Here is a 25,558-nt window from a genome sequence, read left to right on the forward strand (position 1 = left end):
CAGTTAAAACAGCTCAAACATGCATGTTAGTCTGGGACTAGTTTAAGCCTAGTCTGTGAACCCAGGTGAGTATGTACCGTTTACTATAGAGTAAAAAACAAAAAGAAGTAGTTCGGGTGAATGCAGTCGGTCGGCGTGGCTTCGGCTTCTTGACACTTGTTAATGCTCGAGGTCTTCTGAGCATGCGCATTCTTCACTGTTTCTCTCAAAATCGAAAGTAAACTCGACAGGAAATGTGCATTTTGAAGACTTAAAAATTTCACAAATATCCCCCTTCACGGTAAGTTTATTTATCTGATTCTGATATTATCATGTCAGATCATTCACGCCGTTATTGTATTAAACTCGATCTTCAGATATTATAGAGTTGAGAGACGCATGGAAAAAGTGGATGAAGTTGAGCAAATTCATCTCCAGGATCATAGTGATATCGAGCAGGTCGTGCTGTGGGCAGATTCTTCTTCTGCCCCTCCATCATCCCCAGGATACTCGTTTTTGGAGATAACGAAAAAAATATATCAAGACTACGTTAGTTACATACACGCATTATTAGAAAGTTTTAGTTACTAGAACGCATTAGTTCTTCCTCACAGACACGCTCAGCACTTCAGGTGTGTTCATGCCAGAATTGCCAGAATTACAAGATTTTTTCAAAAAACATTCATGTCCTCGTCCACATCCTTATTCTCAGTGGTGTCAAAAGTATTCACATTCAATACTCAAGTAGAAGTATAGATACTAGGGTTTAAAAATACTTCTGTAGAAGTTGAAGTATCAACTCAAGCTTTTTACTCAAGTAAAAGTGTAAAAGTACTGGTTTCAAAACTACTTAAAGTATAAAAGTAAAAGTAATGTAAGGAAAAAAAAAATGCCATTAAGGACAAAAGCTTAGGCCGCGCCACAGGGGCCTATTGTGCACTCCACCTCCTCAAAATGTCATCAATAATCTTTATTGGAATGTAAATGTACATCCAAACTTAACTGCAGGAATCTGTGAGGGCAGCAGACAAGAAAAATGCGGGTAGTTTTGGTGTACCCAGGGCAGGCTTAGTAACAATCAGGGCTTGACATTATCACCCGCCAACCCGCCAAATGCGGGTAGTTTTCAGCTGTTTCAGTTCACACCACACTCGTCTGTTGGAGTTTGTTGGATAGGTGTGATAACCCTGTTGGCGTTGGTCGGAGTCTATTTTTACCAGACTGAACATGTTTAATCGGCATTTGTTTGGTCGTCTGAGCATCCAACAAACGGCAACAAACTCTCGGTGCGTTCCAAACGGGATATATCGCCCTCCGAAGGGCACTTCGGCAGTGAAAACAATCATGGCCGCCATATTGAAGGGTCGTTCCAAACCAAAGTGTTCAAAACTGGCCACATTAAAGGGCCCTTCGGAATGAAGGATTTCGAAGGGTACAACTGATGGACACTTCGGACCCCCATGATCCTTTGCACAGGGAAGTTGTTTGACGTCACAGAATGGGTACAGGAGGCTCAGAGTTCGATTTTATCTATAAATGTATGTATAGTATTTTTCTATACTACTGTAATATTTCTACGAGTTAGATTTAGTACATTATTATGGTCAAAACGACATTGTGCTTCAACAAAAATACTTTACAGCTCCCTTTATCAGTCCATTCAAATATTTCAAATACATATACACAATATACATTATGGTGCGATAAACCAAAAATAAATAAATAAACTAATGTTAAATAAAGGGCGCAGCTTGCGCAATCTATCCTCCTTGATTGTCTTGTTAAGATGACGCAGAAGTGCGTTCCAAAAAAGGAGTAATTTGACCCCTACACCCTTCATCCCTTCGAAGCTCTCACTCCGGAGGGTAAACACTTTTATAGGTATTAGGCTATAGGGCATAGGGATGAGCCCTTCCGAATGGAACGCAGGGCCTGACGTAATCTGACCTGGCCACGAACCGTTGCCATGACGATGAGGCAAAGACAGCTGTTTGATCGCGCCCGCGCCTCACGCACACACAACAAAGCACTGGAAACGTGACATCGCAGCTTGTTCGTTATAAAAAATAAAATACAGTTTAATATATATATATATATATATATATATATATATATATATATATATATATAAAGGTATAATAGTCCGTAGTGCAATCCATGCCATTCAGCAAGAGCACTGCTCCACTTCACCGAAAGAGAGAGGTAACACCATGAGAGCAACGCAGGCTTACCTTCAGTTTCGTTTTAAATAAACTCGTTTTGGCTTGTTTAGCTACATGGTTGTATATGACTATGGGTCACATAAATAAAAAGGGTCGCGCTAAAAAAAAAAAAAAAAAAAAAAAAACGGTGTACGAGCTTAATTTGCAGAGGAGAAGAGAAAGCACCCGTTTGATAGCCTAAATGAGCCAGTAGTGGATAAATAATAACTTTTAAGAAATAATCTTTTTTGAGTAACGACTCCCAACACTGTCCACCTTGCTGGAGTGTGACGTGATCTGTGACGTGCAGGTGTGATGGATCGCGTACAAACCAATAGGGTGTCAGAATGGTAAATGTTTATACTTCTCATCCAACCACAATCAAATTCACTCTATCCGGATGGCGCGATTTATCTGGATAGTTTTTTTTTTCAAGCCGGAATGAAAACAAGCCGAAATGAAATAGGAGTAACGAGGCTATTTTTAAAATGTAAGGAGTAGAAAGTACAGATAATTGAGTAAAAATGTAAGGAGTAGAAGTAAAAAGTCGTCTGAAAAATAATTACTCCAGTAAAGTAGATACCCGAAATTTCTACTTAAGTAAGGTAACGAAGTATTTGTACTTCGTTACCTGACACCTCTGCTTATTCTAAGCCGCTCCTTCATAAATGCGCTCTAGGGGCTCCGCTAAGGGGGGAGGTTAGGACGATTCTAAGGGCCCATGCACTTTTGGGGCCCCAGAGATCGGTTTATTGGTAATAACCAGGGATGGGCATGGGGGATATTATAATAATATAATATAATATATCATTTACATATATATATATAGGCCTTTTCATATACACATTTTTTACCTATAGGGGCCAGTTTTTATAATTACTTTATTATTGTTGTTCAAACACCTAAATTTAAACAGTTACTTTAATCAAGCACAATTAAACAGACTGTTACCAATGATTCTTTTTCAACCATCAACTACTGCAAAGGTGGAACAGAAGCTGACATGGAATTTATGTTTTATTTAATATTGTTTAATGCCGCTTGTTAAAAATCCTGAACATGCCTGTGAAGCTGCAATGTCATGACAAAATCTATTGTTCTATTACTCTGTACTTTCTGCTCTCTTACATTTTCTGCTCATATTTTACTCTTTTGTACACCTTGTGCTGTTTTTATCTTTGCTCTTTCCATGCTCCAGTTTCATGTAAATTAGGGCGGGTTTAAGCGTCACCATTGGTCCACTAGTTCTAGATTGACAGCTCCTCCTCTAGCCAATCAATGGAAGAGAGGGAGATGACATCACTTCAGTGTGACTCATGGCTGCTGATGCTCACACTCATACTAGATAACAGTTTAATCTGAAACTTTACAAGGACTTTCAAGCTGTAAAGTTATCTTAATTATGGACAAATAATTCCTCTTTTGAGATACATGAGTTACTCTTTTTAATGTGCAGTCGTGTTATGATTGTTCATCTTTATTTTCATAATATATGGTATTTGGTGTTAAAATATTACTCATGATGCTAATATACTTCTTAATTGTTGTTAAACAATCATAGGTGACCTGGTAAATAATTCTAAGACTGAATGTATTGACTACGAAAGTGTTACAGAAACCAGGTGGATTTTATATGCAGTGATTTATTCACACACTTATTGTGTTTATTTACATAATTGCACAATACTGTAAGATTAATGTTTTAAATGTAGCTTTAAAAATAAAATTATAGATCAGGGATAGGCAGCATCAGTTCTGCAGTGCCGCTGTCCTGTAGAGATGAACCCTGATAAAAAGCTCACCCGTCTACAGTATTAATAATCCTGAAGACACTGATCAGCTGGTTACGGTGTGTTTGATTAGGATTGAAGCTAAACAATGTACTTGCCCATCCTTGTTATAGAAATATGAAGTTAAATGGCCAGTAGGTGGCGGCAAGTTACTGTCTTTATGAGTGAGTCTTTTATTTAAACGTTATTCAATATTTTATTTAAACTCATTCAAATCTGGAATTCATTATTGAAACACTGCTGTGTTGCTCAGAGACTAGCGAAGCTGTTCTGCTGTGGCTTTGATACTCCTTTCATCAAAAACACATTCAAAATTAACTTATAGCTATATTGATTTATACAACAGCTCAATAAACATTTTCAATCGCTCTAATATTGGGGAAAACACTGATGTGAAGGCTATTGCTTAACTTTATAATTTTATAATCTCAGTGTTAAAATGTGATCAAATTCATAAACCAACACCCGTGTCAATGACATACTGTACATGGAAGACAAAATCTATAAATCTGTTTACAAGAAAACAATACCTGACAAAATATGCAGGCAGTTTACTATTACGAGCAACATACAATGATCTAAACAACTGCAATGGCATATCTTTAACTGTAATTCATATAAATATATTAATAAGGGAGGGTTCTTATGTTATATTCTCTTGTGCAAAAGACAGGAGTAAAAGAGACAACAATCAAGCATATTATTATTATTGTATGAATACTAAAAACATCTAACAGTAATATAACAGGTATAGACGAGTCAGGCACACATAAGCGTGATGTTGTGAGGCCGCTGCACAGTGGCTGTTGTGTTTCGCGGTGCAGGTCCAGTGTTAGGTGCATTAGAGGTGAATTTAACAGAGATGAATCGTCAGACAAGCACAGCTGTGACAGGTTGTCGTTAGGATGGTGAATTAAACAATAAAAGATTGTCCAGGTAAACATTATAAACCAGTGACAGGTCGACTTGCAGGTACAGTATAATGATGTCCTGCTACAGAAAGAGTTTACCCCAGCTCGGAAATAATGGCCAGCTGTGATGGTTATCTTCTCCTGTATGAGTGTGAGCATCAGCAGCCATGAGTCACACTGAAGTGATGTCATCTCCCTCTCTTCCATTGATTGGCTAGAGGAGGAGCTGTCAATCTAGGACTAGTGGACCAATGGTGGCGCTTAAGCCTGGCCTAATTTACATGAAACTTGAACTGCAACATTTGGAAACAGAGAAAGAAGAGCAAAGAGAAAAACTGCACAAGCGCACAAAAGAGTAAAATATGAGCAGAAAATGTAAGAGAGCAGAAAGTACAGAGTAATAAAAGCAAAAACCACTTTTAAGAACACAAACACAAGTTTAAGATTTGTGCAATATCATTTTTAATGTGTTTGAAGTTTTGATTCATGCTTATTTTTTAAAATGCGCTTTTAATTCTTTGATTCACACTTATTATATTTTGATCCGTGACCACGTTCTTGCCATTCTGATCATTTTGCATTAAGTTTATATAATTTATTTTTATAGGAGCTCATTGCTTCTACCTTCAATTAAACAGGTGACTAATCACAACGCCTCTGATTGGATGTTGTGTTCCAAAACTCAACGAAAACATGTGTGATTGGTTATAATGCTCAACACTGAAAACTACACACATAACAGAAAACGACTATAAATATGATATAACAAACAAATCTACTGTAAATACAATGCTGCATTTTTCATATTTATAGGCAATGTTTCATATTACGGGTTAGACTACTTTCTTTGACCCCCCCCCAGCATCTTATTTTGTTGTCCTTCAGGGATCAAGCCTTCATTCGGCCGGCACCCTGTGTGTGTGTGTGTGTGTGTGTGTGTGTGTCTGCTGACAGTCAGGTGCTTCAGATACTACAGAACTGGAATAAACTATTGTTTTTCATTACTCATAATTTCTAGCACGAATTGTTCAGCTATTGTAAGTTTTTTCAGTGTGACATTATTCTTTTTATTCCAGTCTGGTCTGAAATGTAAAAGACAAGTCTTCTAGGAGGATTATGACAAAATGTGAAACTACTTCTTGAGTCGAATCATGATGAGACTCGTTCATCAGCAGCATCAGCTGAATCCTTCAGAAAAAACAGAAATAATCACAGAATCTTAAACTGAAGAACAACCTGAAGAATTAGTTTAGACGTTAAAAGTTAAAACAAGATTTCATAATATTTGATCTGATCAGTTTCATTTCATTGTCTGAAGTTATTTATACATTCTGCAGGAATCCCTGCTATAAAAGTGCAGCTATTTGAAGACCTTTTCTCTTTTTCCAGCAGTCCAAGAAAGACGATGGCATCTGTTCCAGAACTGCTTCTTCATACTCTAAATGAGCTGACACGAGAAGATCTGATGAGATTTAAATGGTACTTAAAACATGATGGACGCATCAGAACTAGTGTACTGGAACATGCTGATAGAATTGATATAGTGGATAAAATGGTGCAGTATTTTGGAGCAGAAGGAGCTGTGGAGATCACAGTGAACATCCTGAGGAAGATAAACCAGAACCACCTGGCTGAAGAGTTAGAGAACAACTACACTGAAGGTAATAAAGGAAAGAATAGAGAATAGATTAATAGAAATTTATATTCAGAGGCAGCCATGATAGAAGAAGATTCTTATGTTTAAGCCTGCATTTATTTTATTAAAAATAGTTAAGATATTGTGAAATATTACAATGTAAAGAAGATGTTTTCTATTTGGACATCTTTAAAAACATTCCTATGCATTTTCAGCATCATTTCTCAGTCTTCAGTGTCACATGATCTCATATGATGATTTACTAGTTTAATAGTTGTGCTGCTTAATGAAATGTTGAAATACGATTCAGATCCTTTTTCAGGATACTTTGATGAACATAAAGTCTCATTGTTTTCTCTCTCTTCACAGTGCAAACAGTATCGGCAGCTGAGAAACACAGAAGAAAACAAGGTGAATTGACCTTACTCACGTCCTTACAGTGGGCTCAGAAATGATTTTAGCATGTTTGATGTATATTGATCTCAGTACAGAACAGAAGTGCTTTCAGTGCTGTGAATTTAAATATCGTATGTTTGCTCTAGTTGATTTGAATGATTATCATGCTAATGTAAAAAAAACTTTGTTTAATTTTCTAGTGTTTTGTTCACACCTTTTCCTGTTTATTTACATTTTTCATAACAGATGATTCTTGGCTACAGAAATTCATGGAAACTCACAAAATGAACATGAAGAGGAAAGTAGAGCACATTTTTGAGGGTAAAAAGGAAAATAAAGCACATCTCGAGGATGTTTTCACTGAACTCTATATTACGGAGGGTAATCTTGAAGAAGTCAATCAAGAACATGAGATTATGAAGATTGATGACACCATTAAACCCCGTAAAACACAGAACAGGCGAATCAGATACAATTTTGTATTTGATCTGAACAAAAATAAGGAAAAGATTGTTCTGACCAAAGGCGTCGCTGGCATTGGAAAAACGGTCTCAGTGCACAAGTTCATTCTGGACTGGGCAGAAGGAAAAGCCAATCAGAATATAGACTGTGTTTTCCTGCTTCCATTCCGAAAGATTAACTGCATTAAAGATGGAAAGATCAGTCTGCATGAGTTTCTACAGAGATTTAATCCAGAACTGCAGGACCTGGAAGCACCAAAGATATATAAGATATATAAACATAAGCTTGCGTTTATCTTTGATGGACTGGATGAGAGTCGACTGACTTTGAATTTCGTCAGTGAAATTGAGAGGAGTGTTGAAGAGCAATTATCTATAGATGAACTGTTCACAAGTCTGGTCAATGGGACTCTGCTTCCATCAGCTCACGTCTGGGTGACATCACGACCAGCAGCAGCCAATCAGATCCCTCGTAAATATGTAGGGTTGTTCACAGAGGTACGAGGATTCACCGACCCGCAGAAGGATAAGTATTTCCAGAAGAGAATCACAGACGAGACTCAGGCCTCCAGAATGATCTCACACATTAAGAAATCTCGTAGTCTCTACATCATGTGTCACATTCCCGTGTTCTGTTGGATCACAGCCACTGTTCTTCAGGACATTCCCATTGGGAACAGTGCGGAGAACATCGTCTCGACACTCACTGAAATGTACATCCACTTCCTGCTGATACAGATGAACATGAAGAACCAGAAGCATGGCAGAGAAACAGAAAGAGATTGTCCCAAGCTCTTAGAATCCAATAAAACAATGATTCTGAAGTTAGCTAAGCTAGCGTTTGAACAGCTGAAGAAGGAGAACATTGTGTTCTATGAGGAAGATCTGAGAGCATGTGGTATTGATGTGAGTGAAGAAGACTTTGAGTCCACAGGAATGCTCACTGAGATCTTTCAGCAAGAAGCTGGACTTGGTGAGAAGGTCTTCTCATTTGTGCATCTGAGTGTTCAAGAGTTCCTCGCTGCAGTGTATGTGTTCCTCTGCTACCTGAACAAGAACATGGACGAGCTGCAGTTTTTCACTGAAGAAACACAAAACGAGCTGCAGAGTTCCTGTGAAGAAACACAAAGGGATGTCAGACCTAAACGTGCAGGGTTTTTATGGTCTGCAAAGCTGCACAAAACCATCAAGAGTGTGTCTGTCATCAAAAAGCCAGACAAAAATATTGCTTTACATTATTTACTAAAGAAGGCTGTTGAGAAAGCAATGCAAAGTCAGAAAGGACATTTGGACCTATTTTTACGGTTTCTGATGGGCATTTCACTGGAATCCAATCAGAAACTGCTCAGAGGCCTGTTCCCACACACTGAAGACTGCAAAGACAGCGTCACAGAAATAACCAAACACATTAAAGAACTGTTACAAAACCAGGACATCTCACCTGAAATTTCAGTCAACCTGTTCTACTGCTTACTGGAGCTCAACGACAATTCATTATATAAAGATATCCAAAGATACTTCAGATCATCTCCAGAAAGACCCCTCTCGTCTTCCATGTGCTCATTGATGGCTTACGTACTGCTGATGTCAGAGGAGGTGCTGGAGGAGCTCAACCCGAGGAGGTACAGTAATGATCCTGGATGCCACAGGAATCTCCTGCCAGCTGTGAGATGCTGCAAAAGAGCCATGTAAGGAACTTGTTGAAGCTGTTTAATCAAAGTTTTTTTAGTCTGAAAATTAATTTAACCATAAGAGGCAGTGTGAAGTATCATGTTTTACTGATTGTTGAGGTGTAAAATCAGCATTTACAGCATGAATTACTAAACAGTAATTTTACAGACATACATTTAAAAGTTATTATCACTTGACTGTTACATTAGTTCCAGCATACATGACATTTATATTTTTTTCCAGAAAGCTTGAATGTTCACAGACAGCATCACATAACCTATCACCAAGGTGTCTGCGGTATCTTAAAATGTATTAAAAGTTGATAAATCAATTTAGAGAAAATTAAGGCCCTTAAAAAGTATTAAAAAGTCTTAAAGGGATAGTTCACCCAAAAATGAAAATTTGATGTTTATCTGCTTACCCCCAGCGCATCCAAGTTGCAGGTGACTTTGTTTCTTCAGAAGAAATTATGATTTTTAACTGCAACCGTTGCGATCTGTCAGTCGTATAATGCGTATCAATGGGAACTCCATCTATAAGAGTCAAAAAAACACAACAGACAAATCCAAATGAAACCCTGCGGCTCGTGACGACACATTGATGTCCTAAGACACGAAACGATCGGTTTGTGCGAGAAAACGAACAGTATTTATATAATTTTTTACCTCTAAAACACCACTATGTCCAACTGCCTTGAGCACGGCATCGGTGTGTGAGCTGTGTACCTGCCTGCCGTCTTTTTGAGTCATCTATCCCTTTAAATCACCTTTTCATTATGTATATTTGTCCAAAGAGATTATTATTATTATTGAATCAGTTATGGTAATGAGTGTCTGTTTTCGACTTGTGCTGTAAGCAGTGGACCAATTGTCCCTGTAATGAAGGGAACTGGATGATGGAGTAGGATCCACGTGCAGGCTTTATTAGAATGAGCGTAGTCGTACAGGCAGAGGTCAAACACCAGCAAAGTCCAGGGTTAAAAACAGAGGCAAGGCCAGACAAGGATAATGAAATATGGAGACAAGCAGCTTATAAAGTGTCACTGATGGGAAACAGGTGTGAGTGCATGATTGGTTCCTAGATAGGGAATTGTGGGAAATGAAGTCCAGAGTGATGTGTGACTGTGTGTGACATGAAAAGGTGACAATGGTGAACCGGTGACCTCTGGTGGGGAGTAGAAGGAAACAGCAGGTGCCGGATACGTAACAGTCCCCTTGGAATTATAAGGTTCTATTTGACATTTTTGTCAAAACTGGGTTATTCAAATATTCATATTCTGTGACAACTTTTTTACATTATGTGATGTTTCTTTTTTTAAGTTGTGTACATTTTGGACATTTTTTTTAGAAAACAAAAAGGTTCTATCTACAAAATTGAACTCTAACTTGGCTCTGTAAGGTTCTATCTGCCCGAGCCAATCAGCACTTCGAATGCACACACGAGGACCAATCAGGATCAACTTTCTTTGTCATGTCGCTGGACTGCTTCACGATAGCGTAAGAGAGCGCAGAAAAACGCTAAATCTGAAGAGAAGACCAAATAATTTCATGCAACATGATGTTTATTAGAAACCACATGATCGGCTATTTTATTTATGATCTTGTCAATGACAGCACCCCAAATTCCAGGGAATTACAGTATTTTTGTGTGTTTTGCTCTATCTATTGGAAAAAAATTATTTGTTCCATCGATTTACTAAAACGTGCGCACGATATACTATTTCACATGATTTATAAATCGAGGGAAGGAATTAGTAAATTCTGCACACAAACAACCTTATCATTTCAAGGGGACGCAATCACAACAGAATCGGCAGCAGGCTCCCGGAAAAGAGGGATTTAAAGAGACTGATTCATCCATCGAGTCGTTTGAGAAATATTGAACAATGTGGTGATATGCAATGTATATTGTAAGAAAATTAAAGTGTTATTCGATCTTGGATGGAATTATACCTGTTTGAAACCAAATCTTCCATCAGTCAGTCAAGAGTGAGGTGTAATCTGACTCCTGCTGCTTATCTGTGCTACGACTCTCATTCGACTCACACTGAATTAAGCAGACACGTTTAGTTTTTAATTGTAGTGTCTGTTCTCTAACTGAACTAAATGATTTTTTATTAAAAATCAAAACGGCATTAGGCCTGCGGCTGAACACCATACACAGCATCGACTATCGCAGCAAGCCTACCTCAAGCCATAATGATTTTAGGCTGCCTCAGTGCGTTATAACATATTGTGAACAGCCTGAATAACGGCACTTATGTGAACATTAATTTTAACGTCTCTGCTATATGCCTACGCAAGTCTACACTGTGCGTATGAGACAACGTGTTCTTCTTCTGTTGTCTGAGAGTTGATTGACAGCTTTTAAGTGTGTTATTGGCAGTGCATGCCACCCTCTGGTAACATGAATGTGTTACTACCACATCAGCATCGAAAACGGGGAATTTGTTTAAAGAAAACAATCGCACAACCTATTTGATATTCTATAATTAAACAACTAATCGAATATTTGAAAATAATGACACATCCCTAGTAGTAACACTTACTAAAACCATAGTATTGTGGCAGAAATACTCAAATGCTTTTACATTATTAATTTCAGGTTTCATGCAAACTTTTTGAGAGTGAAATTCCAAAACTTTTTCAAGGACTATTTCCAGCACTTAAAAGCTCTAAATATTATCCAATTGTAATGTTATTTTATATTTAAAAGTAAAGGTTTAAAGATGAAGGGAAACTAACACTTCTCTGCAAACACTTAAAAAAAAGACATGAAATTACCACTAGATGGCAACAGAGAAGCACTTATTGACTCCCTAATAAATGAAAAAGTAGAAAAAGTCTCATGAAAAACAAAAACGTATTGAAATTGTGACCGAATTACACAGAAAGCAAGTAAAGAGCATTCAGAGTCTTAAAAAAGGTATTACATTTACCTCCATGATACCTGTATATACCCTGAGTCACTGTTACTACAAACACTGTTCCTACAAGATAAACACACAATAAATGCCATCGACAAATATCCTGTTTTTACAGACTCTCCTCATGTGGACTCAATGACATCTCCTGTGAAACTGTGGCTTTGGCCCTGAAGATACCAAACTCACCACTGATAGAGCTGGACATGAGTTTCAATGAGCTGCCGGATTACTTCATGAAGCTGCTCTCTGATGGACTGACAAGCTCAAACTGTCAGCTGAAGAAACTGAGGTTTGAGATTCATTCAATCCTTATGCAACACCCACCTCACTTTGACCAGAGGTTAAAAGCCAGTGCGCAATGCAATACTTGCAATACTAATTATAACTTGTTATGATTAATTATCATTTTGTTTGAGCTAATTTTCTGCAGTATATTTTATTAATAAGGTGTATACTAAATTTGTTTAAATTTAAATTCTCCAATATCACTGTTACAAGATGATGATGAAGTTAATGAAACATGTATTGCAGTTGGTATGTTTTCTCTCCAGTATGTCCATGCATGAGAAATGGCCTTACAAACCTTTCTGTATATTTATAAAATATAACAAATTACAGTGTCATCTTTTAATACTGTAATAATCTGACAGTAATATATATTATAACAAATTGTGTAAATCAAATAGTATATATATATATATATATATATATATATATATATATATATATATATATATATAATTTAACAGAAATAAACAGAAAACCCCAAAAACAGAAAATAAACAGGGGACCTGGTGTCCTCATCGTGCCAGGGAAAAGTGAAGGAAGGGTAGTAAGCGGATAGGATGGGTCCTGGTAATGGGCGGAGTCCGGCAGCCGCACACGCTTCTCTCTCTTCGATCCAAGGCATGAGGGGAGGCGTTTTGGCACAGCGGCTTGTCCTCTTTAAGCCATGACAACTGAGAGGAATAGCAGCCCGGCGTCCTAACCTGTCAGCGGCGTTACGCATGCTTCTCCATTCCGGACCGTCGGTCCAGTGACTCACATCTATGGTGGATCAGGAGTCTCTCTGCGCTCCCTTCTTGGACCCACGAGGACACCAGCGTGCATGCACAGGAAAAAGAGACCAGTCTCTCGAGGAGAGGCGCGCTCAGCATTTAACAGTGGTGGTGATGAGGCTTCATTGTCTTCAGGTGTTCCTCATCACACGCCAACAGACCTGAATATATATGCGCCCTCCTCTCTCTCACACCCACTTCATTTGGGAACCTGGTGAAGGGCGGCAATTTAAAGGACGGGGTGGCGCTGATAACAAGGGAGAGGCAGCCGTTCCATCACATTCCCCTCCCCTAAGCGTTATCCCTGTCATGCAGGCGCCGCCCACCTGGGAGTGCTACTTCCTCAGCCAGGCCCCATACGGTCGGAGTGGGCGGGGTGAGGGAACCTCTCCGGGCCATGCCCCCTCTCGTACCGCGCCGGAACAGGAACAAAAAAACACAGTTTTAGTTGACAGCCTCAACCAACCACAGGGTAAATTGTAATTGAAGGAACATCACTTACCCTGATAGTGGTTGGGAGGCTGTCTCCACTGTTTCTCTGTCCAAGTCCGGCTTTCCACAAATTTCTGCGAGCGAGAGGGAATAACGTCATCAGCTGGTACCCAACTGCGCTGTCTAAGCTCCGCCTTACCCGCATTCTCCTCCAGTGTGGCGGGAGGAGCAAACGACAAACACAGTGGGTGTGGCGTCAGGCCTCGGAGAGGCTTTTATTTAACAGAAATAAACAGAAAACCCCAAAAACAGAAAATAAAGTGTCAAAATAAACAGGGGACCTGGTGTCCTCGTCGTGCCAGGGAAACGTGAAGGAAGTGTAGTGAGCGGATAGGATTGGTCCAGGTAAGGGGCGGATTCTGGCGGCTGCACTCACTTCTCTCTCTTCAGTCCAAGGCACAAGGGGTGGCAGCTTTGGCACAGTGGCTTGTCCTCTTTACACCGCGTTCCAAATTATTATGCAAGTGACTTATCAGTAAGATTTCAGTACAATAAACATTACAGATTTTAGTTTTTCTAAGAAAATGTTTGTTTGTTTGTTTATGTATCCATGTCTTTTTAGATAGCTGTTATCAATGTCAGACAAAATAATTTGCCAGGTCCAAAATAGATTCAATTCATTATTTTCCTCAAAATTCTGTGAAAAATAATGTGAAATAAGTTTGTCTGAAATCTTTGCAAATTTATTTAACACAAAAAATGAAAAAAAAAAAAAAAAAAAATCACATAAATGTAAATATTCACATCCTTTACTCAATATGTTGTTGAAGAAATTTTGGCAGGAAGTTTTGTCTGTAAGGGTACTGTTTAAATACACAGCTACCTGACAAATATAAATATCCTTCTGGCATGAGGAAGACCTATTTAGATCCACTCTGATAGATAGATCCATTTAGATCCACTCTGATTAAAAAACAAAGTTGAGATAGCCCTGGTGGTTCCAGGAAGATTTGTCTGCAAGGGTACAGTTTAAACGCACAGCTACCTGACAAATATTCTGACTGAAACTCCCTGACACTTCCATTCAGACATGGGTATTCTCTGTTTTTATTTTTATTTCTTGTGCATTCCATTTTTATTCTTATGTATTTGTTTCCTTTTTATGTAAAGCACTTTAAATTACCATTGTGCATGAAATGTTCTATATAAATAAAATTTCCTTGCCTTGCCTCACAACAACATACAAAATGTGAAAAAAAATATTGGGGTTACAGAGAACCACCCTGAACCCCAACTTATTGTGCTGTATTTACTCTCTTCTAGTCTTGCGGGCTGTAATCTTAACAGTCAGGATTGTGAAATTGTGTCATCAGCTCTTCAATTCCCAAATTGTGTCCTGAGAGAGCTGGACCTGAGTAACAATGAGCTAAAGGATTCAGGAGTGGAGTGGCTCTCTGGTGGACTGGAGAGTCAAAACTGTCAGCTGCACATACTGAGGTATTAAGAACTTATAAGAGATTATTTACAGTCTGCTTGACATAATGTTTATATTTGTTTTAGTATGTGATCTGACTGTGTGTGTGTGTCTGTAGGTTGTCTGGCTGTAGGGTGACAGAGAAAGGCTGTAATTATTTATCTTCAGCTCTAAGTTTAAACCCCTCACACCTGAGAGAGCTGGATCTGAGAAACAATGAACTGCAAAATTCAGGAGTCAAGCTGCTCTCTGACAAGCTGAAGGATCCAAACTTCTCACTGCAGATACTCAAGTATGTGGGCAATAAGAGGCCCAGTTTAAACATGGTATTAAGATCTGCCTGAGGTGATCTGATCACAAGTTGGTTACTCTTAATTTGGATATAGTTATTATTAAAAGAGGTCATATTATGCCATTTTATTTGTAAGTTTATTATTTTGGTATTGTTATTTATTGTTTGGTATTTATTATTTTTATTATTAATTTTATTATATTTAAAAGATAGATTCATAAAAAAAACAAAATATACATTAATATAAATAAAGATATTATTTTAACTAACATTTAACCACCATTAATCACCATCAACATATTAACTATAGTCATCAAAATCAGTGGTTCCTAACCTTTTTTCCAGGAGACCCCTATTTTAACATTCAAAATCCTTAACAAAAAATTCCATTAACTTTACTTAAAGGTGCCATAGAATTGAAAATTTAATTTACCTTGGCATAGTTGAAAAACAAGAGTTCAGTATATGGAAATGACATACAGTAATATCAGTATGTGGAAATGACATTAATTGATGTTCAACAAATAAAAAATAGAAATAATAATGATAAACAAATGATAAAGCTTGGGTTGTTAAATATTAGATCCCTTTCTTCAAAATCAATATTGTAAATTATATTATCACAGACAATAAACTAGATTTGCTGTGTTTGACAGAAACCTGGCTAAAACCGGACGATTACATTACTTTAAATGAGTCTAGCCCTCAAGGTTATGATTATCGACAAAATCCCCATCAGAAAGGCAAAGGTGTTGCTGTAATTTATAGTAATATTTACAGTATTACTCAAAAGTCTTTCAAATATAATCTCTGAATGAAGTCCAATCTGATTGTTCTCAGAAAATGAACTGTAACAGTGAATACTAATCACAAAAAAATGAGACTTATGTCTAAAGAAACTTTGAAATGTCAGGTTTTAAATTGTGTAAGTCAAATCTAAACCAAATATTCTCTGTTCATGTAATCTGAATGAAAGAGAGCCATGTCAGACTTACGTGATTCAGCTCATTATCTGCTAATGCGGCCACGCCCACAGAGAGACCTCTATTCAGATGCAAATTCTGAGGCAATACATCATTGCAATCGTGTATTTATTATTTTCAAAAGTGTTTATCTGCATGTTATAGCCATGGTTAGTGATCTCTGGAAGCCTCTGTTAGTTCCTGGAATGCCACATGGTATGCCTGTTCTTCATTAGGAGTCATTTGTGGACTAAAGGTGCACAGAGCGCCCTCTGGCTGAAAGTATGAATTGAAAACACAGTATCCAGCGCTCATAGTGATGACAATAAATATTAGTGGTGGGCCTTTATCGGCGTTAACGTGCTGCATTAACGTGAGACTCTTATCGGGTGATAAAAAAAATATCGCCGTTAATCTATTCTCAAAGTTGGGTTGGGAGCTGGGTCTATACTACGCAAGCTATGATGACTTTCACCTTGATATTTTAGCGCGGATGTATACCTAGCCGAATTGACCCTTCGCAAAGACCCACCCCCTTTAGTTACTGTTGCTTTGTCCGACAAGCCGTGGCGCTGTCACACCACACACAGTGATAATGCATCACGGAGCAAAGAGGACACTGACAACACGTCGACAGACAAGACAGAGCAGGTTACTTATGATATTAAACAAAGCACAAAATTACAATCCAATCACACAATTCGTTATTTACGTGCAGTTAGTGAAGGAGGGATAGGCGGAATTGCGCTGAATGACACACAACAGAAGCGCTTTCTCGCGTGCGCTATCTCTCTCTGTCGCGAGCGCGATCAGTTCTCCTCGCGCCTGAATAGTCAAATACACGTGCACACAGATGTCTAAATGTCCATCGTGTGGAGTATCTCGCGTGAATACAGTCGGTTATGGCTTACGTGGACGTAAACAGGCGAGTAATAACTGAATATGCGTCAGTTACGTCCATGCATTCAGCTGCCCAATTAAATAGGTCATTAATGTTAATCAAACAACAAAAGATGTTAAATGAATGTAGGCTATATGTTAAATAAACCTACTGTATCTGAAAACAGATTATTTTTAATTTACTATTGTTTTTGTAATTAGCTTCTTTGTTCTTTTATATAGCCTAACACAAATAACTTATAAAATTTCTCATATTAGCCCATGCTCATAATGTCCACCTCTTGCCCACCTGTACATACCAGCTGATATACAATGTAGTCTTGATTTGGGTGGTCAATCTGCATTTAAAAGTTTGAAAGGGTTTTAAATCTTCTAAATCAAGTAAAATTGCTCAAAATAAAGTACTTTAAACATAACAAAGTCAACTTTAATCATATAAAATGTAATTTACCAACATCAAAATTGTGGCCAGTGAAAATGCTGAGTGGCTAGTAACTTTGGAAAACCACTAGCCACAGTGGCTGGTGAGCAAAAAAGTTAATGTCAAACCCTGGTCGTGACAGATTGCTGTAGCCCCTCAGCTCAAGAGGCTCGTAAACTGATCATCTCTTACTACCCAGAGTCCACAGCATCAAATAAACATGAATGAACATGAGAATCATTGTCGTTTTAAACGCGGAAAGATGTCAATATACACAAGTTTTCAAATTTAACTCCACCGAGGTTAATCTTCTAACTCCTGACTGCTTTGTCGTAAAAAATAGCGGATTACTTTTAGTCATTATTTGGGTAGCACACATATTCTGAATGTCTTCGGCAGAATTCAAATGAGCCATTTTAATCTAGATTAATCTAGATTAATTCCAAGATTACAGTGAGATTAATCTAGATTAAAAAAATTAATCTATGCCCACCACTAATAAATATTGAACAAATATTACTCCTCTGTATAGAAAATTGACATAAACATATGAGAATCCATCAATATTTCTCCAAATGTGCATGCTTTTAAGATAAAATCCCTGATGGTTGTTGTTTTATCAAAGGTAACGACTCATGACATTTTGAGAGATCAAAATGTGAAGCTTGAGTCTTAGATCTTTTTAATGATGTATAGTTTGTCAACTGCACATTAACATTTAGGCTCTATAATATAACAAATATATTAGCCTTCATGAAATGCCAGAGGTAGGAATGTTCAGACACTTTGTATCACAGAAATACATTGTATTTTAAAGTATATTAAAATAGAAAACCATTATTTGGTTAGAGACTTGAGACTTCTTTTAAAAACATTAGTAATGTGTTCAATCTTTTGACTGGTACTGTAATTTAACATAGGTCTATACAAAATTTTCTTCACATGATGTGCAATAATATGTGCATGCATGAGCTCACAAAAATCATGTTTTTTTTTTGTTTTTCTATCAGCTGACTAATAGAAATGACAAATATGACAATACCACAAAAGATGCTGCTTCTGTCCTATGATCATCCCAAATTATACCATGAGCTCAAAGAAAACAGCAGCTGTGCTTGATAACATGCACTTTCTGTCACCATTGACCCTTTATGTTTTAAAAGAAATTGTCCATGACATTTTAACTGCATTGTCCCAAGTTTCATTTTGATTTTAGAATTATAAAACAACAGCTCTGAGTTTAATTGTATTGTGTTCTGTTACATATTCTCACCCTAATGGCATTGGAAACCTGTATGAATTTATATTAGATATTTTTTAAAAATTATGTTTTTATGTCTCATATAAGAAAGTTAATCATATAGGTTTGGAACATGCAGCGCTAGCGTCAGTTCTGGCAGGTCACGTCAGTCAAGCTCGCATCAGCTGACTCCCAGGTGACCTACATCTACTTATAGGAATACGACACCTATCACAGCATCTATACTGTATATAAGCTCTTCAGTATTATCAGCAGCTATTGCATTTCTCAGGAGCAAATTACCCTCCTCCATCCCCAGCTCCTCCTCTCTTCAGTCAGGATTGGCCTTATTATTCCCCTGAATCAGACTAATTCTTGAAATGTGTGTACATGTTAAATTATTGACATTAATGATATCTGCATATGTTGGTTCTGTTCTGTTTACTCTAGGGGGGTTATTGCTGCTCTCCCTGCTCTTATCCATGCTAGGCTGCATGAATGCGCAGGGAGTTCTTGCCCAGAACAGAACCATACTGCCAATACAAACTCTATGCATTATCAATCATATTTGACGATAGTAGTCCTGACAGAAATCAAGCTAAACCATTGATCATCGATCAAGTTTGTGTCACAGAAAAGATTGTGTGTTTTTCTTTTGTTTCTTTTTGTGTGTTTAATTAAAAATTGAATATGAATCATGTTTGTGTTTTACAGTGTGGATCATTGTGGAAGATTCAGAAGTACAGCAGGACTACACAAATGTAGGTTGACACACAATCATTCAGTGTTTTGATGTTGATTTGTCTCATTTAGTGAAATGTTTCTCTTGCTCTTCTTGCTTTCAGGGGCCTGTGATCTCACACTGGATCCAAACACAGCAAACACTTATCTCATTCTGTCTGATGAGAACAGGAAGATCACATGTGTGGAAGATCATCAGTCGTATCCTGATCACCCAGAGAGATTTGATGATGTTGCTCAGGTTCTGTGTGGAGAGAGTCTGACTGGACACTGTTACTGGGAGGCTGAATGGAGCGGAGATGCTGAAATATCAGTGACATATAAAGGAATCAGCAGGAAAGGAGTAGGTGATGATTGTGTTTTTGGATGCAATGACAAATCCTGGAGTCTGGACTGCTCTAATAAAAGTTACTCTGTCCGGCACAATAAGAACAGCACTTATTTACCTGTCATCAGTTCATCCTCTAATAGAGTAGGAGTGTATGTGGACGTGTCGGCCGGCATTCTGTCCTTCTACAGCGTCTCTGACACACACACACTCACACACTTACACACATTCAACACCACATTCACTGAACCCCTCTATGCTGGATTTACAGTTCATTCTTATTCCTCAGTAAGTCTGTGTGACATTAAACAACCTCCTGTGAGAAACAACAGTGATACAACCAGGTGAGTGTGATTAATAGTTCAATGTTCCACAAAAAACATCGAAAATAATATTATATCATCATCAGAGGTCGCGTTAGACTTTCGCACTGTCCGTCATTTTGACAGACCTAATAGTAAAAATTCCGTCATAACCAATTATTACCAGTCAATATACTTTTTAGATTTGAATGATAATAAGACATTTAATAGTTTGTTTTTTTCATCCATATTTTAATTTTTATTCATGATCTTACAGGATAAGCAAATGGGCCTAGGCTATGCATTTATTTATACTATGAAAAGAAAGTTGAACAATATGGAAGAGGATTAGGGCCAAGCAATAATAATAAAAAAAAACATCTAGAGATTAAAGTTGTTCAAGTTAGAGAAAAAAATTGTTAAATTTCGAGAAAAAAGTCAAAATAAAATGTTGAGAATAAACTCGTTAAATTAAGAGAAAAAACTCGTTAAATTTCGAGAAAAAGGTCGAGAAAAAATGTTGAGAATAAAGTCGTTAAATCACGAGAAAAAAGTCATTAAATTACGAGAACAAATTCATTAAATTATGAGAAAAAACCCCATTAAATTTCGAGAAAAAATTTGAGATAAAATGTTGAGAATAAAGTCATTAAATTACGAGAAAAAAACTTGTTAAATTTCGAGAAAAAAGTTGAGATAAAATGTTGAGAATAAAGTCGTTAAATTACGAGAACAAATTCGTTAAATTATGAGAAAAATGTTGTTAAATTTCGAGAAAAAAGTTGAGATAAAATGTTGAGAATAAAGTCGTTCAATTACGAGAACAAACTCGTTAAATTTAAAGAAAAAAGTCGAGATAAAATGTTGAGAATAAACTTGTTAAATTACGAGAAAAAATTTCATTAAATTACGAGAAAAAAGTCGTTAAATTACGAGAACAAACTTGTTACATTTTGAGAAAAAAGTTGAGATAAAATGTTGAGAATAAAGTCATTAAATTACGAGAAAAAAAATTGTTAAATTTCAAGAAAAAAGTCGAGATAAAATGTTAAATTACATAAAAAAATTGTTAAATGTTAAATTAAATAAAAAAGTTGTTAAATTACGAGAACAAATTCGTTAAATTATGAGAAAAATGTCGTTAAATTTCGAGAAAAAAGTCAAGATAAAATGTTGAGAATAAAGTAATTTAAATTATGAGAAAAAAGTCGTTAAATTACGAGAACAAACTCGTTAAATTTCGAGAAAAAAGTCGAGATAAAATGTTGAGAATAAAGTCATTAAATTACAAGAAAAAACTTATTAAATTTCGAGAAAAAAATCAAGATAAAATGTTGAGAATAAAGTCGTTAAATTACGAGAAAAAAGTCGTTAAATTATGAGAACAAATTCGTTAAATTATGAGAAAAATATCGTTAAATTTAGAGAAAAAAGTTGAGAATAAAGTCATTAAATTATGAGAAAAAAGTCAAATTACAAGAACAAACTCGTTAAATTACGAGAAAAAATGTCGTTAAATTACGAGTACAAATTCGTTAAATTACGAGAATAAATTCGTTAATTTAATGACTTTATTCTCAACATTTTATCTTGACTTTTTTCTTGAAATTTAAAGACATTTTTCTCATAATTTAACGAGTTTATTCTCGTAATTTAATGACTTTATTCTCAACATTTTATCTTGACTTTTTTCTCAAAATTTAATGAGTTTTTTCTCGTAATTTAATGAGTTTATTCTCAACATTTTATCTCGACTTTTTTCTTGAAATTTAACTCGGTTTTTCTCGAAATTTAACAACTTTAATCTGGAGATGGTTTTATCTTTTTATTATTGCTTGGCCCTAATCCTCTTCCGTAGAACAAAGACTTTTCAGTTTTCATCTTGAACAGTTGTCGCGGATCATGAGTGAACGCGATCATCCCTTCCTCTTTACAACTTTACAGAATGAAATAAACATGAATGAACATAAGAAAATATGTTGCAAGATACAGTAGCTTACTGAAATCTGTATCACATGTATCAATCAGTTCAATCAGTGTTAGAAACAATGTCACACAACATAGGAAAGCCATTTGTTGACCATAAACTTGATAGTCAGCAGGAAAAATAACAAAACAAACCATTTAAAACAAAACGAATGGATTAGAAACTTAATTATTTAAGTATAAGTATTATAACTTTATTATTATAAAATGGACTTAAATTTGGGTGCTCTGTGTATAATCAAACGCATCGTTTTCATATACTCTGGAGACTGAACACGCTGGAGCGCACTCAACATCAAATGGGCAGGGGTGGGAATTACAGTTACAAGTTACATCAGCCTCAGTGTAATCTGTCAACATGACGGACGGCCTTCAGATTTTTCTGTCACTGCAAAAAAAAATTGTCAATGACGAAAAATTTTCAATGCAACCTTTGATCATCATATAGTCTTGATACAATTTTACAAAAATAAATTAGCCCTCTTTATTGACCTTCTCTAAGTTTATTGATCTTATAGAAAGGTTATTGATAGAAAAAATAGATTTTATGTAGTCTAGTTAAACAAAAAAAATAAAAGATTTCAGTTGCATCATGTACTTGCTACTTTCTGTCTTAACTTTGTAAGCTGTCTGTGCATAAAACACTATCTCTTTCATTCTGCCTCTGTCTGCGCTACAGGTTCTCCTGCCGCAATGATCTTCAAATGACTCCTACCAAAGAGGAGGATCAAAAGAACATCTCCACTGCAACAACTGAGAAAGACAAACTGCCTCTGAATAGTGAGGCAGATAAAGTACAATTTTATGATAAATATTGGTCAAAGCTCATTCAAAGAGTTACCAATATTAAGATCATTGCAGATGAACTGCATCAGCAGGAAATAATTAATATGGAACAGTATTACAAAATCACACATGTTAATTCAACCAGTCAGGACAGCATGAGAGAGCTCTGTAACATTATAAGTACAGGGAAGATTGATTATGTGAAAGCTGAATTCATCTCAGTTCTTCAGAAAGTGGAGCGTTGCCTTTTAGAACACTGGTTTGATTCTTCATCGTGAGCACAAGGTGCATGAATTTAAAACTGCTGAAGAATTTTCTAGTGATGATACAGAAAACATATTGCTTTATTCAAAATGACCAAAATATACATAGCAGCTATCTCGTCTGCAATTAGTGCAGAATGCGGCAGCCAGATTTTTAACAGGTACAAAAATTAGAGAACACATAACTCCAGTATTATCTACTCTTCACTGGCTTCCAGTCCAGTATAGAATTGATTTTAAAATTTTATTGATGGTTTTTAAAGCTTTTCACAACATCGCCCCAAGTTATATCACCAACCTCTTAAAGGACCACACTCCAGTCAGGTCTCTGAGATCAGGAGATAAACTTATACTGGCAGTTCCCCGCTCTTCAAAAAAATCTAGGGGCGATAGAGCTTTCATGGTCATCGCCCCAAAACTGTGGAACAGCCTCCCTTTGCAGATTCGGCAGGCTTCAACTTTAGAAGGTTTTAAGTCTCAGTTAAAAACTTATCTTTTTAATTTAGCGTTTGTTGAGAATAGACCATGTTTAGGGATAGTTTCGTGATACATTTATATATTCTATTTCATTTGATTTTTCATTTGACTCGCTTTTATGTATTTTATTCTATCTTTATCTCTTTATTTGTTTTAAATTCCTTTGTATTAATTGGTTTGATATATATTGTTTATGTCTTTGTGATATTGTGAAGCACTTTGGGCAATTGAAATTGCAGTAAAATGTGCTATATAAATGAATAAAGTTGAAAGTTGAAGATGAAGCTATGACTATCTTCCAAAATATTAATTCATGCTAACATTACGAAGAAATCTCAAATGTCAAATCAAATTTAATTCAAAATTTATTTATATTTGTCTAACTATGTATTTCATACTTGGTGAACTACAAATGTATAAAAGCATGTAAATATTTTGGATAAAGATTACAAAAGATGCAAACCGGAAATTTTCTGATGTTGAAATAGGCTATTCAAGTGAATATTTGAAGGGAACTGACTGTCTTCAAAAAAACTGACATTTTCTTCTTATATCTTCTTGACATCTTTCCTCCCTATAAAGGGCCAGACAGATTTCACTTTTCATTCCATTGATTTAAATTCATACATATTGAAATGCATGAGATTGGAAATGCAAGATCATGTTTTGCTGTATTCCAAGGTTCAAAGCCGGTTCTCAATACTGTATGTGTTCTTGAGTTCTTTGTGAATCGTCATCAGTCACTGCCCAAGTACTGTTTCCATCAGGTGGTGTTATGTGCAGACCTGAGACAGTTACGTCTCAATGCATCTCGCACCAACCAGCGAGCTTACGATGAGGGAGGAGAAAACACTTATTTTATTGGAGATTGTGAGGTTCAGGCGATCACTAGGCACTCAACGCTCACATACCCCGTCGAGAACAGCCTTATCTTAGCGAGTCCTTCTGACATTAGTTTCTGGTTCTGATGTGTCTGTGGTGTAGATAAACATGAAATATCATTTGTTTGGGGTATATATAACAGGTAATCTTTTTTCTCATGTATATATTTTTTCTGGACCAGGTATTATAACTTTATATTTTATCTTTAAAATAAAGTGCAGCTGCTTTTGTACTTTTAAACCAAATAGTTTTCTTGTCTTTATTTCCAATTGTATTAGCTTCTTTTGTTGAAATATATATTTCAGTGAGGATTACTGTAGGGGATTATTTTCCCATGTTGTTGCATTACTGTCGTGTCCATATCACCAAAATGTGATTGATTTACCAAAGAATCCACAGTGAAATGAACCGAATACAAAATAAAGCTCAACTGAGACATTCACATTGATGAGAATAAATAACCATATTCCTGCATTAGGATCCTTTGAAAGGTAATGTTATTTTAGTCCTGTATCGCTCTTCTCTCCTCCTCATCTCACTAACACACCAGTGGGCGGGGCTAACGTTACAATGATGAAGTAGGCATTGATTTCTTCTGTGGAGGCGGAGTTTCACCTATCTATGACAGGATCAGTCGTTCTCTGGGTCTGGTGTCAATAAAAGCTTTTATTGGACTAACAAGGAAGATTTCAGTTCTGAAATATACAGGATATTCTTATAGTACGATGACCTCTTATATATCAAAAGCTCAAGTAAAAGTCAATTTCTCAATTCATGACCCCTTTAAGCATCACCATTGGTCCACTAGTTCTAGATTGACAGCTTTTCCTCTAGCCAGTCAATTGAAGAAGGAATTGATGTCACTCCAATGCGACTCATGGATAGTGATGCTCATGATCAGTGAATTCATATCACATGAACACTGCGACCAATAGAAGACCTCTTAGCTGAATTAAATGAATGCAAATTTTAAAGTTTCACAATAAAGTGAAGATGGTCAGATCTGTGTCTTAGAGATATTACAGTAATTCCAGGAGCAAATA

General features: G+C 36.5%; 1 protein-coding gene across 2 annotated transcripts; it reads left to right on the forward strand.

Annotated features, from left to right (window-relative positions):
• The first annotated feature begins 191 nt into the window (after positions 1-191).
• Positions 192-24,755, forward strand: LOC125271559 (NACHT, LRR and PYD domains-containing protein 3-like). 2 transcript variants are annotated; one of them, XM_048195616.1, is made up of 10 exons: positions 192-280; positions 6,274-6,542; positions 6,887-6,928; positions 7,160-9,062; positions 12,087-12,260; positions 14,785-14,958; positions 15,054-15,227; positions 19,465-19,511; positions 19,596-20,163; positions 22,787-24,755. In XM_048195616.1, the coding sequence occupies exons 2-10, from the start codon at positions 6,287-6,289 to the stop codon at positions 23,169-23,171; spliced, it is 3,723 nt and encodes a 1,240-aa protein (XP_048051573.1). In that variant the 5' UTR covers positions 192-280; positions 6,274-6,286; the 3' UTR covers positions 23,172-24,755. The 2 variants fall into 2 exon arrangements, with proteins under 2 accessions (XP_048051573.1, XP_048051572.1); XM_048195615.1 differs by having other exon boundaries at positions 193-280; positions 6,271-6,542.
• The last annotated feature ends 803 nt before the right edge of the window (positions 24,756-25,558 follow it).

This window comes from Megalobrama amblycephala, linkage group LG7 (genome assembly GCF_018812025.1).
Source record: "Megalobrama amblycephala isolate DHTTF-2021 linkage group LG7, ASM1881202v1, whole genome shotgun sequence".
Taxonomy (NCBI): domain Eukaryota; kingdom Metazoa; phylum Chordata; class Actinopteri; order Cypriniformes; family Xenocyprididae; genus Megalobrama; species Megalobrama amblycephala.

Coding starts and splice junctions, on each gene's coding strand:
- LOC125271559 (XM_048195616.1), top strand. CDS start 6,287: ATGGCATCTGTTCCAGAACTGCTTCTTCATACTCTAAATGAGCTGACA. Junction 6,543..6,886: donor AGAGAACAACTACACTGAAG/GTAATAAAGGAA, acceptor CTCTCTTCACAG/TGCAAACAGTATCGGCAGCT. Junction 15,228..19,464: donor TTCTCACTGCAGATACTCAA/GTATGTGGGCAA, acceptor TGTGTTTTACAG/TGTGGATCATTGTGGAAGAT.